Source organism: Ahaetulla prasina, chromosome 1, assembly GCF_028640845.1.
Source record: "Ahaetulla prasina isolate Xishuangbanna chromosome 1, ASM2864084v1, whole genome shotgun sequence".
Lineage (NCBI taxonomy): Eukaryota > Metazoa > Chordata > Lepidosauria > Squamata > Colubridae > Ahaetulla > Ahaetulla prasina.
The window spans coordinates 186,133,850-186,149,319 of record NC_080539.1 but is presented as its reverse complement, the minus strand read 5'-3'; the positions used below and the strand labels follow the sequence as shown (position 1 = coordinate 186,149,319).

Sequence of the window (15,470 nt, the reverse complement as noted above, 5' to 3'; positions counted from 1 at the left end):
TCCAGCCTAGAATTAAAGAGAAACTTACTGTCAATGAGAACAATTAAAAACTTGCCTCCAGAATTTGTGGGTGCTCCATTACTGGATGTTTTCAAGAAAATATTGGACTACCATTTGTCCAGAATGGTATAGTATCCCCTGCTCAAGCAGGGGGTTGGAATAGAAGACCGCCAAGGTCCATTCCAACTTAGCTATTAGATATTCTGTATTTTATGGCTTGGACCTCACAATCTTTGTGTTTATTTCTGTGTGCATGTGAATTCACATTATTCATGTGAATGAATAATGTGTGGGAAGGGATGATGCTCAATCCCACCCCAAGGGTTGGCAATATGAAAGTCTTTGGGAATTATCTCTAAAGACAGAATCTTACAGAATTTTTTTCTTCTAGTGATCAATATACACCCCTCCATAATATCATTGTGGAGAGGACGAATGTTGTTTTCTTGCAAGTGTATAGAGTAGAGTAGAGTAGAGTAGAAAGAGTTGGAAGGGAACTTGTAGGTCAACTAGTCCAACCCCCTGCTCAAGCAGGAGACCCTACACCATTTCTGACAAATGGCAGTCCAGTCTCTTCTTGAAAGCTTCCAGTGATGAAGCTCCCACAACTTCCGAAGGCAAGCTGTCCCATGGGTTTATTGTTCTCACTGTCAGAAAATTTCTCCTTAGTTCTAGGTTGGTTTTCTCCTAGATTGGTTTCCATCCATTGCTGCCTCTTGTCCTGCCTTCTGGTGCTTTGGTAAATCTTCTTTGTGGCAGCCCCTTAAATATTGGAACACTGCTATCTCCAAGACAAAAGCAAGGAAGCATTTCTGTCCTCACATTTTTTATTTTCCCAGACATTCTTTCCTGCCCATTTTTCCTATATAACTTACTTCCATTGAAACCAATGAGTGCAATTAACTGAGTCTAGCTCTTAATCTGGCATAGATTAGTAACTGGTTTGCAGAAGTGCTGGACGCTGTCTTGCAGTTCATTTTTCTTTGTTAGCAGCACAAAAGCAACTATTTTCAGTTTTCCACAAGAGCCAAAACAACGTTTCTGAGGTCAAAATGTTCTCACCATCTGGAAAACTACAAATCTTTATTGCCCAAAGTCTATAGGATTGAAGATTAAATCAGTCAAAGAAAAGAAGATTTCAAAATGTATACACTAATGTAAATTTTTTTTGGAAAGACAAGAAACACTGAGTGCTAACAAACTATTTTAATAGTCTAGATTTTCATTGTTATAATTATTCATTCTCATAATTAAATAGAAGTAGTGCATAATAAATTGTCTACTAAAATCTTGAACATTATTATTGTAGGTGAATATTAATGAAATATTTCTGGACCCTACCTTAAAAACCATATGTAGCATCAACTGAAGACCAGCCTTGCCAGGATATTTACCAGAAATATTTGCTGCAGATAAATTGAACAGGTTGGCTCCTGTTTCCGTGCACAGAGCATGAATAAGCATTTTTTTCCCTACTCCTACAGGGCCAACCAAAAGCAAGGTTTTCACTAGAGGAGCTTTCTCATGGACAGATTGAGAACCTATAAAATAAAATTAGTACAATGATAAAATTGTTCAAAATATATGTTTTAAAAAAGCTTCTTTCTAATAATAGCCCATAATGTAATGTGTAAGTGCTGGACATGGGAAAAACCAACTAATAGGACTGATAAAGGCTTGGCAAACAGAATTGATCAAAAGAGAACTTTCATTTCTGGGCTGGAGATGAAGCAAGCTTTTAATAATAATAATAATAATAATAATAATAATAATAATAATAATAATAATAATAATAATAATAATAATTGTAGTAGTAGTAGTAGTAGTAGTAGTAGTAGTAGTAGAGTTGGAAGGGACCTTGGAGGTATTCTAGTCCAACCCCCTGCCCAGGCAGGAAACCCTATACCATTTCAGACAAATGGCTATTCAACATTTTCTTAAAAATTTCCAGTGTTGGAGCATTTACAACTTCTGCAGGCAAGTTGTTCCACTGATTAATTGTTCTAACTGTCAGGAAATTTCTCCTTAGTTCTAGGTTGCTTCTCTCCTTGATTAGTTTCCACCCATTGCTTCTTGTTCTCCCCTCAGGTGCATTGGAAAATAGTTTGACTCCCTCTTCTTTGTAGCAACCCCTGAGATATTGGAACATTGCTCTCATGTCTCCCCTTCTTTTCATTAAACTAGGCATACCGAGTTCCTGCAACCGTTCTTCATATGTTTTAGTCTCCAGTCCCCTAATCATCTTTGTTGCTCTTCTCTGCACTCTTTCTAGAGTCTCAACATCCTTTTTACATCGTGGCGACCAAAACTGAATGCAATATTCCAAGTGTGGCCTTACCAAGGCATTATAAAGTGGTATTAATACTTCACGTGATCTTGATTCTATCTCTCTGTTTATGCAGCCCAGAACTGTGTTGGCTTTTTTGGCAGCTGCTGCACACTGCTGGCTCATATCTAAATGGTTGTCCACTAGGACTCCAAGATCCCTCTCACAGTTACTACTATTGAGCAAGGTACCACATATACGGTACCTGTGCATTTTGGTTTTTTGGCCTAAATGTAGAACCTTACTTTTTTCACTGTTGAATTTCATTTTGTTAGATAGCGCCCAATGTTCAAGTCTGTCAAGATCTTTCTGTATCTTGAGCCTATCTTCTGGAGTGTTGGCTATTCCTGCCAGCTTGGTGTCATCTGCAAATTTAATGAGTTCCGCATCTATCCCCTCATCCAAGTCATTGATGAAGATGTTGAAGAGTACTGGGCCTAAAACAGAGCCTTGGGGTACTCCACCGCATACTTCCCTCCATGTGGATGTAGTTCCATTGAGGACTACACGTTGAGTGTGGTTGGTCAGCCAGTTTTGAATCCATCTGGTGGTGGTGCTGTCTAACCCACATTTTTCTACTCTATCTAGTAGTAGGTTATGGTCTACTTTATCAAATGCTTTACTGAAGTCCAAGTAAATTATATCGACAGCATTCCTCTGATCCATTAATTTTGTCACTTTGTCAAAGAATGCAATAAGATTAGTCTGGCATGATCTGTTTTTGACAAACCCATGTTGACTTTTGGTTATTATTTTGTTTCCTTCTAGGTGTTCGGTGATTTGTTGTTGATTATCTTTTCCAGAATCTTCCCTGGTATTGAGGTTAGGCTGATAGGTCTGTAGCTTCCTGGATCTGTTTTTTTTCCTTTTTTGAAGATGGGAACTACATCAGCTCTTTTCCAGTCCTTTGCAGTTCCCCTGTGCTCCAGGATCTTTTAAAAATATATATTTTCTAAATAACTAAAATTCAACCTTTTCTTTTCAATCACTTAGCAAAAACTACTATTTTTTGGTTTAAATTAAGTGAATCCTAAGCTAATTTTGTTCAAGCTAACTCTTTAAGGTCTAAACAGGGTGTGGAATGAGATAGTACTTAAGAAAGTTTGACACTTGGAATACTGCATCCGGTTTTGATTACAATATAAAAAAATTGTTGAGACTCTGGAAAGAGCGCAGAGAAGAGCAACAAAGATAAAACATATGAATAACAGTTGCAGATATTTGGTATGTCTAGTCTAGTGAAAAGAATGATCAGGGGTGACACGATAGCAGTGTTCCAATATTTGAGGGGATGCTACAAAGAAAAGGGAATCAACTTATTCTCCAAAGCACTAGAATGCAGGACAGGAAGCAATGGATGGAAAGTAATGAAGGAGTTCTTTCTACTAGGAATAATTATGGACTATACAGCTATAGAGACTAAATTGATTTTGAACTTAATAACAGTCGCAAGACTTTTGATTGCTCAGTATTGGAAGAAAGAAGAATTACCTACAATCGAAGAATGGACACTCAAAGTATCAAATCTGGCAGAGATGACAAAAATCTCCGCTTACTTGAAAGACTATACACTAGAAAAATATATTTTAGAATGGAAAATGTGGATTGATTATATTTAAAATAAGTATCAGATAAAAAAATATCGAATAGCATATGAGTAAATTTAGGAAATATTTTGTATTAGATATATTTTTGAAGGAGAGGGGAATTGAGAGTGTGACTAAGTGTGGTGTGACTAGAGATTATAATTTAGGAATTATTTTGGATTATGATTGTTAGTTTTGATACCCTGCATTTTGTTCTGGGAAGTCGGGGTGGGGTGGGGGTAAGGGGAGGGAATTGGGGGTTTGGTAGAGATGGAGTGATGGTTAATGTACAGGGATTATTGAAGAAATATAATTAATGTAGGGTCGGGTCTGCATAGTTACCATTTTAGAACGGTGAGGAGGAGAAAAGAGAGAGTAGGAGGTAGGAAAGAGGAGAAGAGGAAGGAAGAGGATAGTAGAGGGAGAAGGAAGGTGTAGGGTGGAGGGAGGAGCGGATGTAGATAAGAGAAGGAGAGGAAGGTTTGGAAAGTAAAAGAAGGTAGAAGAGGGAAGAGTCTTAAAAAGGGTGGTGGTGACTGGGCAAGCCCGACTAATTGTATATAACTGTACATTGGATGAATTATTTGATATGATTGTAAAAATAAAACTTTTTATTAAAAAAAAAAAAAAAAAGGAGAGAACCAACCTAGGACTAAGGAGAAATTTTCTAACGATGGGAACAATTAACTAGTGGAACAGTTAATTCAGAAGTTGTGGGTACTCCATCACTGGACTCACCGCCCTGAGTCCTTCGGGAGAAGGGCGGTATAAAAATCGAATAAAATAAATAAAGAAATAAATAAAATAAATCACTGGAGGTTTTTAAGAAGAGACTGGACAGCCACTTGTCTGGATTGTATAGAGCAGTGATGGCTAACCCTTTTTTCCTCAGGTGCCAAAAGCGCACGTGTGTGTGCTATCATGCATGCACACGTGCCCACACCCATAATTCAATGCCACTCCCACATGCTCCACCCCCTGCATGTGCATGACCCCTACATGCACACGCAACCCCCCATGTGCAAATGACCCCCTCCCCCTACGCATGTGCATGCGACCCTCCCTTTTGGCCTCACATCCCAAAATAGCACTGGGGGGGGTGGGGAGAAAGCCTTTGCCTCCCAAAACGGCTGGGGAAGGGGAAGCCTCCAAAATGGTGGGTAGGAAGCCTTTGCCTCCCAAAATGGCTGGGGGGGGGGGCGGAAAAGCCTTTGCCTCCCAAAACGGCTGGGAAGGGTGGGGAAGTCTTTGCCTCCCAAAACGGCTAAGAAAGGGGGCGGAAAGCCTTTGCCTCCCAAAACAGCTGGGAGGGGAAGCCTCCAAAATGGCTGGGAAGGAGAGAATCCTCCAAAATGGCTGGGAAGGAGAACTTTGCCTCCCAAAACAGCTGGGGGTGGGGGCAAAAAGCCTTTGCCTCCCAAAATGGCTGGGAAAGGGGAGGAAAAGCCTTTGCCTCCCAAAACGGCTGGGAAGCGGGGGGGGGGAGCCTTTGCTTCCCAAAATGGCTGGGGGGATGGAAAAGCTTTTCCCTCCCAAAATGACTGGCGGGGGAAAGCCTCCAAAACGGCTGGGAGCGGGGGAAGCCTTTGCCTCCCAAAACGGCTGGGGCGGGCAGAAAAGCCTTTGCCTCCCAAAATGGCTAGCGGGGGGGGGGAACCTTTGCTTCCCAAAAATGCTGGTGGGGGGGGAAGCCTTATCTGCCAAAACAGTGCTGGGAGGGGAATCTCCAGAGATCTGGGAAGGCACAGGCAGCAGAAAGTGAGGAGAAAGGTAGGTCCCCTCACGTGTCTCCCGCTTGCAGGGCAGACCTGAAAATCAGCTGGCCGATGGGTAGCATGTGTGCATGTGCAGTGGAGCTGAGCTGAGCTGAGCTGGGCAATGACTCGCATGCCCGCAGAGAGGGCTCCGCATGCCATCTGTGGTACACATGCCATAGGTTCGCCATCACGGGTATAGGGTCTCCTGCTTGTGCAGGGAGTTGGACTAGAAGACCTCCAAGGTCCCTTCCTGTTATTCTGTTAAATGTAAGCTTCACAATGTGATTTCATGACAAACTTCAGGAAGTTTGTCAGAAGGTTTGTTCAAAATTGGAAAAAAATATGATTGGTAACTTAAACTTGGAGACTATGCAGCAATTGTAAAACTAACAGTATATTTACAGTAGTACTCGAGTTACAACAGCCATGGAGTTTGGCACAACTGTCACTAAGTGATTCAGTTGAAAAATGCAATATCATGTGATTGCATCACTTAGCAAGAATCCTGGCAGTCTTAGTTGCCATTGTAACTCCAAGATGTGCAGATCACTAAGAAGGAAGCAGGGAGAATCCCAAGTAAGCAACACGAGGGTGCTATGAGGGAAGCTGCAGGGGGTGGGAGAGGCCCAATAAAGGATGTGAGAATGGAGGCTGAGGGGAGCAGGACTCTATGCCATATGCAAGAAGGGAGGCCAGGGAAAACAGGTGCCAGACAAGTGGAGAGAGGCCAGGGAAAACAGTGCCATGCTATGCAAGTGCAACCTTCCCTGCCAGCTTCCCTTTGACTTTGCTTGTGAGAAGCCTGCAGAGAAGATTGCAAATTGGCGATTACATGACTGCAGCGTGAGTGGGTGGGTTGCAACTTACTTAGGGTGACTTGGTTGCCAAGCACCCGGATCATAATCACATGGCTATAGGAATGGTATAGTGGCCAGAACTTCAAGGACCAGTAGTTTAACTAACCTGAAGGAAAAATAGTTTCCCAATATATTACATTATCATGCAGCAGCAAGGGAAATATATACATTTAAAGTATGGTTTCTGAAGTTTACATTAATAAGTACTATAAATTAGTCAAAGAACAAAAAAGGGTGAAGTCTTTAATTAAATATTTTTCTATATTTAGTTTTACCCTTTTCTTTTTTTTTATTCTCTTTTTTCTGATTGATTGGTTACATGCCATCAAATTGACTCTTAAGAGACCACATAGATTTTTTTCCCATGATGATCATTTCCTATTTTGTTCTTCAGCAATTCCAACAGCACCCCCATCACCACTGTAATTCAATCTACCCAACTTGATGCTGGTTTTCCTCTTCTTTTTCCTTCTACCTTTCCCAGCATTAAAGCCTTCTCCAAAGTATTTATAAATAATAGCTTGGTATTTATAAATAACAATATATTGAGGATATGGCCCTAAACTCAAAGTTTTATATTATATATATATATCTGTGATAAATAGAATTCAATGTACTTTGTTTGGTATGTTTTACAATTTATTAATGTATATTGAGCATAATTGTATAGCTTGAGAAATTTTCTTTGTCTACTTATTTATATTATCTCTTCTAGAAGTGTATCTTTTTAAAAACTAAATAAATAAAAAGAAAGGGGGGGAAGTTAGCTGGTTTATCAAAGATACATTAAAATCTCAGTCTTCCTACAAATTTCATTTAAATATTGGAGACTTAATTTGTTGTTTTCCCCAAATGGCTTTTTTGTATATGCTGCAGCTGCCAAACTGTTATGATAGAAATAAAATTATAAAAAGAGTGGTGCTGTAGTTAAAACTTTTTAAATTAGACAATTATTTTATCTTAGCTGAAAATACTTTAAGAGATAAGAATCGTATTAAATTATTTCAAAAGAAATAAATCAAACATTGTCATAGCTAACACAAATATAAAATTGTCAGGAACCCAAGCATGGTATTCTGCCTTTTGGCTAGTTCTCCTGTGAACTTACCTAATGGCAATATTCCATACAGGACTATAAGTTGCTTCACATCTGTAAGAGAAGGCATTGGTTCTACGTCTACCTGTCGAAGTGTAGTCCCCAGATAGCTGTATTCACCTACAAGGAAAAAACAAATGTACCATACAAACAGCTTAGTTTCAAAAAGTAGAATATAGAACACTGAATCATAAATTTGGAAGGAACCTAGTCCAAACCCCTGCTCAAGGAAGGATACCTTATATTATCCCAGTCAAATAACTGTCCTGTTCATTTTTGAAAGCCACTAGTAATGAAGCACCCACAACTCCAAAAGGCAAATTGTTCCATTGATTAATTGTTCTCACTGCCCCCTTGGTTTTAGTTTCGATCTCTCTTTAACAAGCCTCTACCCATACTTCTTGTCCTGCCCTCTGATGCTTTGGGGAATAAGTTAATCTTCTTTTGTAATCGTCTCCCAAGTATTGGAAGACAGCTATCCTGTCACCCAAAGTCCTTCTCTTCGATAAGCTAGACATACCTAACTCCCTTAACTATTCATAATACGATTTAACCTCCAGAGCCCTTATCATCTTTGATGCCCTTCTTTGCACTCTTTCTAGGGGCTCAGCGTCTTTTTTGTATTGTGGTGACCAGAACTGGATGCAGTATTCCAAATATGGTTCACTATTGCAGTATAAGAATGTATTATTACTTCTTATGATCTTGATGCTGTCCCCTGTTGATGCAGACTAGGACTGCATTTGCTTTTTTGACAGTTGTAGCACACTAATGGCTCATACTTAAGCAGTGGTCTACTTAAGTAGAAACAAGTAGAAATTGTTAGGGAACATAAATAGAACATTTTCAACCCTAACAGTTCCTTAGTTGGAATGCATTCTTAACATGAATGAGAAATAGACGTAGATTCTAAACTTCCATGATGAACTGTAAATAATATAGATAGTTCTTACTTAAGGTCCACTCATTCAGCAACCATTTAAGATTATGAATGAGGAACAGTTAATAACAGAGTTGGAAGGTACCTTGGAGATCTTCTAATCCAACCCACTGCATAAGCAGGAGACCCTATATCAGTGGTCCTCAACGGTTGAGGCTTGGTGGCCCGGCTGGGGGAGGAGGAGAGGGGAATTGGGCCGCACAAGTGGCAGGCTGGCACATGCGCAGCTCAACTTGCATGAGTGGTGGGCTGGCGCGCAGGAGCTCGATTGCCCACCAGCCCACCACTTGCACAAATTGAGTTGCATGTGGGCACTCTGGCCAGCCATTCACGGCGCCCAATTCCGAATAGGCCATGGCCCAGTTGTGGGCCAAGGCACAGAGGTTGGGGACCCCTGCCCTATACCATTCTAGACAAATGGCTATCCAATCTCTTCTTAAAAGCCTCCAGTGATGGAGCACCCACAAATTCTGAAGGCAAGCTGTTCCACTGGTTAATAGTTCTCACTGTCAGGAAATTTCTCCTTAGTTCTAGGTTGGTTTACTTGTAGATTAGTTTCCATTCATTGCTGCTTCTTGTCCTGCCTACTGGTGCTTTGGTAAATAAGTGGACCCCTTCTTTTTTGTGGCAGCCCCTCAAATATTGGAACACTGCTATCACCCTGGTCCTTCTTTTCACTAGATTAGCCATACCCAATTCCTGCAATTGTTCTTCATATGTTTTAGCCTCAAGTCTCCTAATCATCTTTGTTGCTCTTTTCTGCACTCTTTCCAGAGTCTCAACATCTTTTTTATATTGTGGCAACCAAAACCGAATGCAATATTTCAAGTGTGTTCTTACTAATGCATTATAAAGCAATACTAACATTTCATGTGATCTTGAGTCTATCCCTGTTAATGCAGCCTAGGATTGCATTGGTTGTTTTGGTAGTAGCAACACGCCGCTGGCTTATATTTAAGTGATTGCCAACTAGGACTCCAAGATCCCTCTCACAGTTACTGCTATAGAGCCAGGTTCCACCTATTCTGTTGGTATTTCTTGTCTAAATGTAAAATCTTACTTTTCTCTGCATTGAATTTTATTTTGTTAGATAGGGCCCAATGTTCAAGTGTGTTGAGATCTTTCTGAGTCTTGAACCTATCTTCTGGTTCCAGGCTAGAACTAAGAAGAAATTTCCTGAGATTGAGAGCAATCAATCAGTAGAACAGCCTGCCTCCAGAAGTTGTGGGTGAAAGTTTTCAAAAAGAGATTGGACACCCATTTATCCAAAACATTATAAGGTTTCCTGCTCAAGCAGGGATTGGACTAGAAGGCCCCTTCCAACCCTGCTATTCTATATTTGACATCACATAGCAATGGAGCTCCCAGTCCCAAATACTGTTGTTAAGTGAGGACTACCTGTAGTATGAACTATTCTTATCTCAGATGAAATGTGAGGCCTTCTATAAAATTCAGAGACTTGTTAAGGCAACCATAAGTATAACCAATAAATTTAAACTGCCTATTGGGACTGCTGTGTTTCATTTGTGATTCTGAAAATCTATTTTAGTGCAGATGGGAGCACCACATGGGAGCACCACATGCTACCACATGTTTATTGGACCCGTGTCCCTCCTGGTTGGTGCTGGCCACACAGGAGGTTACACGAGGCTGGCTCCAGGGAATTATTAGTGCTTCTTTGGTAGAGGGAGTCTTCCCAGCCGCCTTGAAAGAGGTGGTGGTGAGGCCCCTCCTTAAGAAGCCTTCCCTGGATCCAGCTATATTGGCTAATTACCGTCCTGTCTCCAACTTTCGCTTTGTGGCGAAGGTTGTTGAGAGTGTGGTGGCATGGCAGCTTCCCTGGTACCTGGAGGAAACTGTCTATCTAGACCCGTGCCAGTCCGGCTTCCGGCCAGGGTACAGCACGGAGACGGCTTTGATCGCATTGGTTGATGATCTCTGGAGGACATGGGACAGGGGTTGCTCCTCTGTCCTTGTCCTATTAGATCTGTCAGCGGCTTTTGATACCATCGACCATGGTATCTTGCTGCGATGGTTGGGGGGTTTGGGAGAGGGGGGCACCATTTTTCGGTGGTTCTCCTCCTACCTCTCTGACCGCTCACAGACGGTGTTGGAAGGGGGGCAGAGGTCGACCGCTAGGCACCTCACTTGTGGGGTGCCACAGGGGTCGATTCTCTCACCTCTCCTGTTCAACATCTACATGAAGCCGCTGGGGGAGATCATCCGTGGTTTCGGGGTGAGTTGTCAACTGTACGCTGATGACACTCAGCTGTACATCTCCACCCCGAACCACCCCAACGAAGCCGTTGATGTGATGTCCCGGTGCCTTGAGGCCGTTCGGGTCTGGATGGGGACGAACAGACTTCGACTCAACCCATCCAAGACGGAGTGGCTGTGGATACCAGCGTCCCGGCACAGTCAGCTAATTCCATCACTGACTGTGGGGGGGGCGAATCGCTGGCCCCCAGAGAATCGGTGCGCAACTTAGACGTTCTCCTGGATGTATGGCTGTCTTTAGAAGATCATTTGACAGCCATCGCCAGGGGAGCTTTTTATCAGGTCCACCTGATTCGCCAGTTGCGCCCCTTCCTGGATCGGGAGTCTCTATGCACAGTCACTCATGCCCTCGTTACTTCCCACCTGGATTACTGCAATGCTCTCTACATGGGGCTCCCCTTGAAGAGCACCAGGAGGCTCCAACTGGTGCAGAATGAGGCCGTGCGGGGGATAGAGGGAGCATCTCGTAGCTTCCATGTAACACCTCTCCTGCACAGGCTGCATTGGTTGCCGGTGGTCTTCCGGGTGCGATTCAAGGTTTTGGTTATCACCCTTAAAGCGCTCCATGGCATGGGACCGGGATATTTACGGGACCGCCTGCTGCCGCCACTAGCCTCCCATTGACCTGTGCGCTCTCACAGGGAGGGCCTCCTTAGGGTGCCGTCGCCCAAACAATGTCGGCTGGCGGCCCCCAGGGGAAGAGCGTTCTCTGTGGGGGCTCCTGCTCTGTGGAATGAACTACCCGTGGGGCTACGCCTACTCCGATCTTCGGACCTTTAAGCGCGAGCTTAAGACTTTCTTCTTTCATCAAGCAGGGCTGGCCTAATGATAAATTTTAATCGAGGGTTTTTAGTGGGGTTTTTAATGGGGTTAGTCTATTCTATAATTTTATCCACATATTTTAGACTTCAGCTTATGGAATTAGATTTTTAATTATATAATGTATTTTAAATTTTTTGTATATGTGTTTTATCTATGCTGTACACTGCCCTGAGTCTTCGGAGAAGGGCAGTATAAAAATGTGAACAATAAATAAATAAATAAATACCAACATGGCATATCCTTTCAATTGTTTAAAGGAGCTATGTTCTTACCTGGGATTACATAACTGCTGCATCCTGTGGAAAGGCACTATTGCTTTAAAACAGGAGTCTCCAACCTTGGCAACTTTAAGCCTGGAGGACTTCAACTCCCAGAATACCCCAGCCAGCTTTGAATTCTGGGAGTTGAAGTCCACCAGGCTTAAAGTTACCAAGGTTGAGGACTGCTGCTTTAAAAGATTGAACATACTATGTTTTTGAATTAAATTTCCATTTTATCATGGAATGCTAATTAAAAAATGTAAAACACAATGCATTAATACTGTTCATTTGTAAATAAAATGATAAAACACAGAAACACAACCAAAATGCAGCACAAATTGCTTATTCACTTGAGTACTGAGATGTTAACTAATAGTGATGAATTAGAGAATCAGAAGGCACTCAACATACCCTAAATAATAAGTTTATAATTATAATTCTCCTCCAAAGTGTAGAAAGTTTTTGTGAGCATTAATTTTTAGATTATTGTACTTAAAATTTGGAGATAGGAATGCCATCTAAACTTACAGCATCAGAAATGCCATTACAATAATAAGTACAGAACACTTAATGTGTGCATGTTTGTGCTGTTCTTGCTATCATCTATCCCAGTGGTGAAATCCAAATTTTTTTACTACCGGTTCTGTGGGTATAGCTTGTTGGGCGTGGCTTGTTGGGCGTGGCAGGTGAAGGATACAGCGAAATCTCCATTCCCACCCCATTCCAGGGGAAGGATATTGCAAAATCCCCATTCCCTCCCCACTCCTGGGGGAAGGATATTGCAAAATCTCCATTCCCACCCCACTCTGGGGCCAGCCAGAGGTGGCATTTGCCGGTTCTCCGAACTATTCAAAATTTTCGCTACCGGTTCTCCAGAACCTGTCAGAACCTGCTGGATTTCACCCCTGATCTATCCTACATTCACTCATATGCTCTATTGAAATATTCAATTGTTGCTGCATCAATACAAGAGAGAACTGAGTAAAACTTACCCTATGTGGCAAATTAGATTCCAGATTTGTTTAAAGATCACTCATCAACCTGTGAGGAACATTCTGTTTGTCCTGGTGCTCCTCCTCCCCTGGGATTTTCAAGTTTTTCTACTTCTATTTAATGAATAGCTGTGGAAGTGGGGTGGCCAAGTATTTTAAAAATTTCCCTTTGGAATTTTGTATTGTTATTACAGATTACCAAATATTTAAGTTAAGACCACAAATAATGTATCAGTCTATTAATTGGATCTGCTGCTACTGTCAGGAAGAACAATTTACTAAAATGTGTAAACTGCAGCCAAAATCTTGAAGAGATGGTCATCAGAATTTTTTTTAATCTGCATTTTAATCTGTGTCACCAAGATGCTGATTCTCAGTAACTTTTATCTGAAATTAAAATGACTGATGTTGTAGTTCATTTATCTAGTACCAATTCTGTCACAAATGTTTAAAACCAATATAATACATTGCATGAATGCAATTCAAAAATAAATACGTAGTAACATATAAAGTTTATACTTTACCAACATAATCACTGAGTTTTACTTTTTTACTTCTTATTAATATTCCTTCTTCTACCAGCTCTTGGTAAAGAGAATCAATGGTCCTATACAGAAATAAAGAGTAAGCTACACAAACATGCCTGTAGACAAATGCATATTCTTGGTGGTCTCTGCAGGTATTTCAACAGAATTAGCACTGATGATGTTACCTAGTCAAGTAATGAAATAGCTTCAAGCAAACAACCAAACTCAGAAAGCATCAAGGACTCCACAGTTTAACCCTGAACTACATATATTTTTCTATTAGAACAAAAGCATGTGTCAACGTTCCAGAAAACCCCTCCTGCAGAAAAGACTCCGAAACCAACATCTTTCAAAGTTCTTTTACTAGCATAGGTAAACTGGCACTATAGAAAATAGAAAAACTATTTTCTCTCATTTATTAGAGGTCTCTTTTAAATGTTCTTGCATAAAAATATTTTTATGTTTAATAGTAGCTCATTCATAATTTTAATGAAAGTTTGCCATTGCGTATTTACTGTAACTGCCACATTTTTCATCTGTTATTGGATAAATACTATGAAATCAGACATATTTATTTAGTATTATTGTAGCATAAGGTAATCCTTGATTTACAGCCACACTTGAGCCCAACATTTTCTGTTGCTAATTTAGATAGTTGTTAATTGAATTTTGCCCCATTTTATGATCTTTCTTGTCACAATTATTAAGTGAACCACTGCAGTTGTTAAATTAGTAATATGTTTGTTAAGTGAACCTGGCTTCCCAATTTGACTTTGCTTGTCAGAAAGTTGTAATGGTGATCACATGACCTTGGGACACTAACTGTGATATGAGTCAATTGCCAATTGTCTGAATTTTGATCATGTGACAATGGGATGCTGCAATAGTTGTAAGCGTAAAAACGGTCATAAGTCACTTTTTTCAGTTCCGTCGTAAATTAGAACAGTCACTAAATGAACTATTGTAAATTGAGGACTATCTGTTTTGAAAAATGAAGCACTAAAGTCTTATATATAGTGCAATCCTATGCATGTTAGTTCAGAACTGTGGGTCAGGCATCAGAATCCAAATTATAATTCAAAATCAATAATTATTTCTTACACATGGAATAAAGTTTTTAAGTACATATGTGATTCAAGCCACTGCCACATGCACATTTTCATATTATTTCAGGGATATTCTTAATATACTACTGCATTTCAGTGCCAATCTAAGTTTCTGAACTGTTTATTTTGCTTTTTAGAAAGGGTTTGTGAATTACAGACTTCTGGAACCAACTCTGACATAATGTCTTTTCTTGGAATAAAGTATAAGCATATAGCACTGAATTATTTGTGAAATTATTTATGTATTAAAGGTAATGTTGGAAATATTGATGTGATGGGTACAGGCTAGGGCTCTACTCACATTTTACATATCAGCAGGGTTTTTTTTTGATAAAAAACTGAATTTAACATTTGGCCCTACCATTTAGATAATTTAGAAAATTCAAAGGCAATCAACAGTAATACTTTCGGGCGATAATTCTTATGCAGCTAACCAATATCCCATTTGACACAAAAATCAAGCAAAGGAGGCTGGCTTAAAATTATCCATTCTAAATTCTAGTCTGCAGTTAAACCATGGGAATAAAGGGGAAAATGTATAGTTCTTATAGAAGGATATCCTATATAATATCCAATTTCAAGTACCTTAAACATAGATGGGAAACTCAGATACACATCTGAAACTACTAAATGTTTCACATCTACTATACAGAATAAAATTTAATGGATATTTAATGCATATGAAGAACTCTCACAAACTATTGTATAAGCTTTATGCAAATTGGATTTTATCTAAATTTCTTTCTGCATTGTTTAAAAACAATCCGTGTTAGATTCTTGATAACAGCCAACAAATTTGAATTAATGCATTTAAAGACTTATCAGTGTAATTCTCAGAAGACCAACTTTACCGATCAGATGTTAGATCTTTATCCTTCTTTGACTTTTTCTTTCTTCCTCCTTTTTTCCCTTTTTTCTTTTTCT

At 40.3% G+C, this 15,470-nt stretch overlaps 1 protein-coding gene across 1 annotated transcript in view; it reads right to left on the bottom strand.

Annotated features, from left to right (window-relative positions):
* IQCA1 (IQ motif containing with AAA domain 1) overlaps nt 1–15,470 on the bottom strand; it is a 331,503-nt gene that overhangs the window by 86,560 nt on the left and 229,473 nt on the right. The window contains exons 12-15 of the mRNA XM_058185159.1: nt 15,398–15,468; nt 13,438–13,520; nt 7,635–7,742; nt 1,342–1,541 (exon numbers count right to left, since the gene is read on the bottom strand). Coding sequence (XP_058041142.1) covers nt 1,342–1,541; nt 7,635–7,742; nt 13,438–13,520; nt 15,398–15,468 — 462 coding nt within the window. The remainder of the gene's footprint in view (nt 1–1,341; nt 1,542–7,634; nt 7,743–13,437; nt 13,521–15,397; nt 15,469–15,470) is intronic.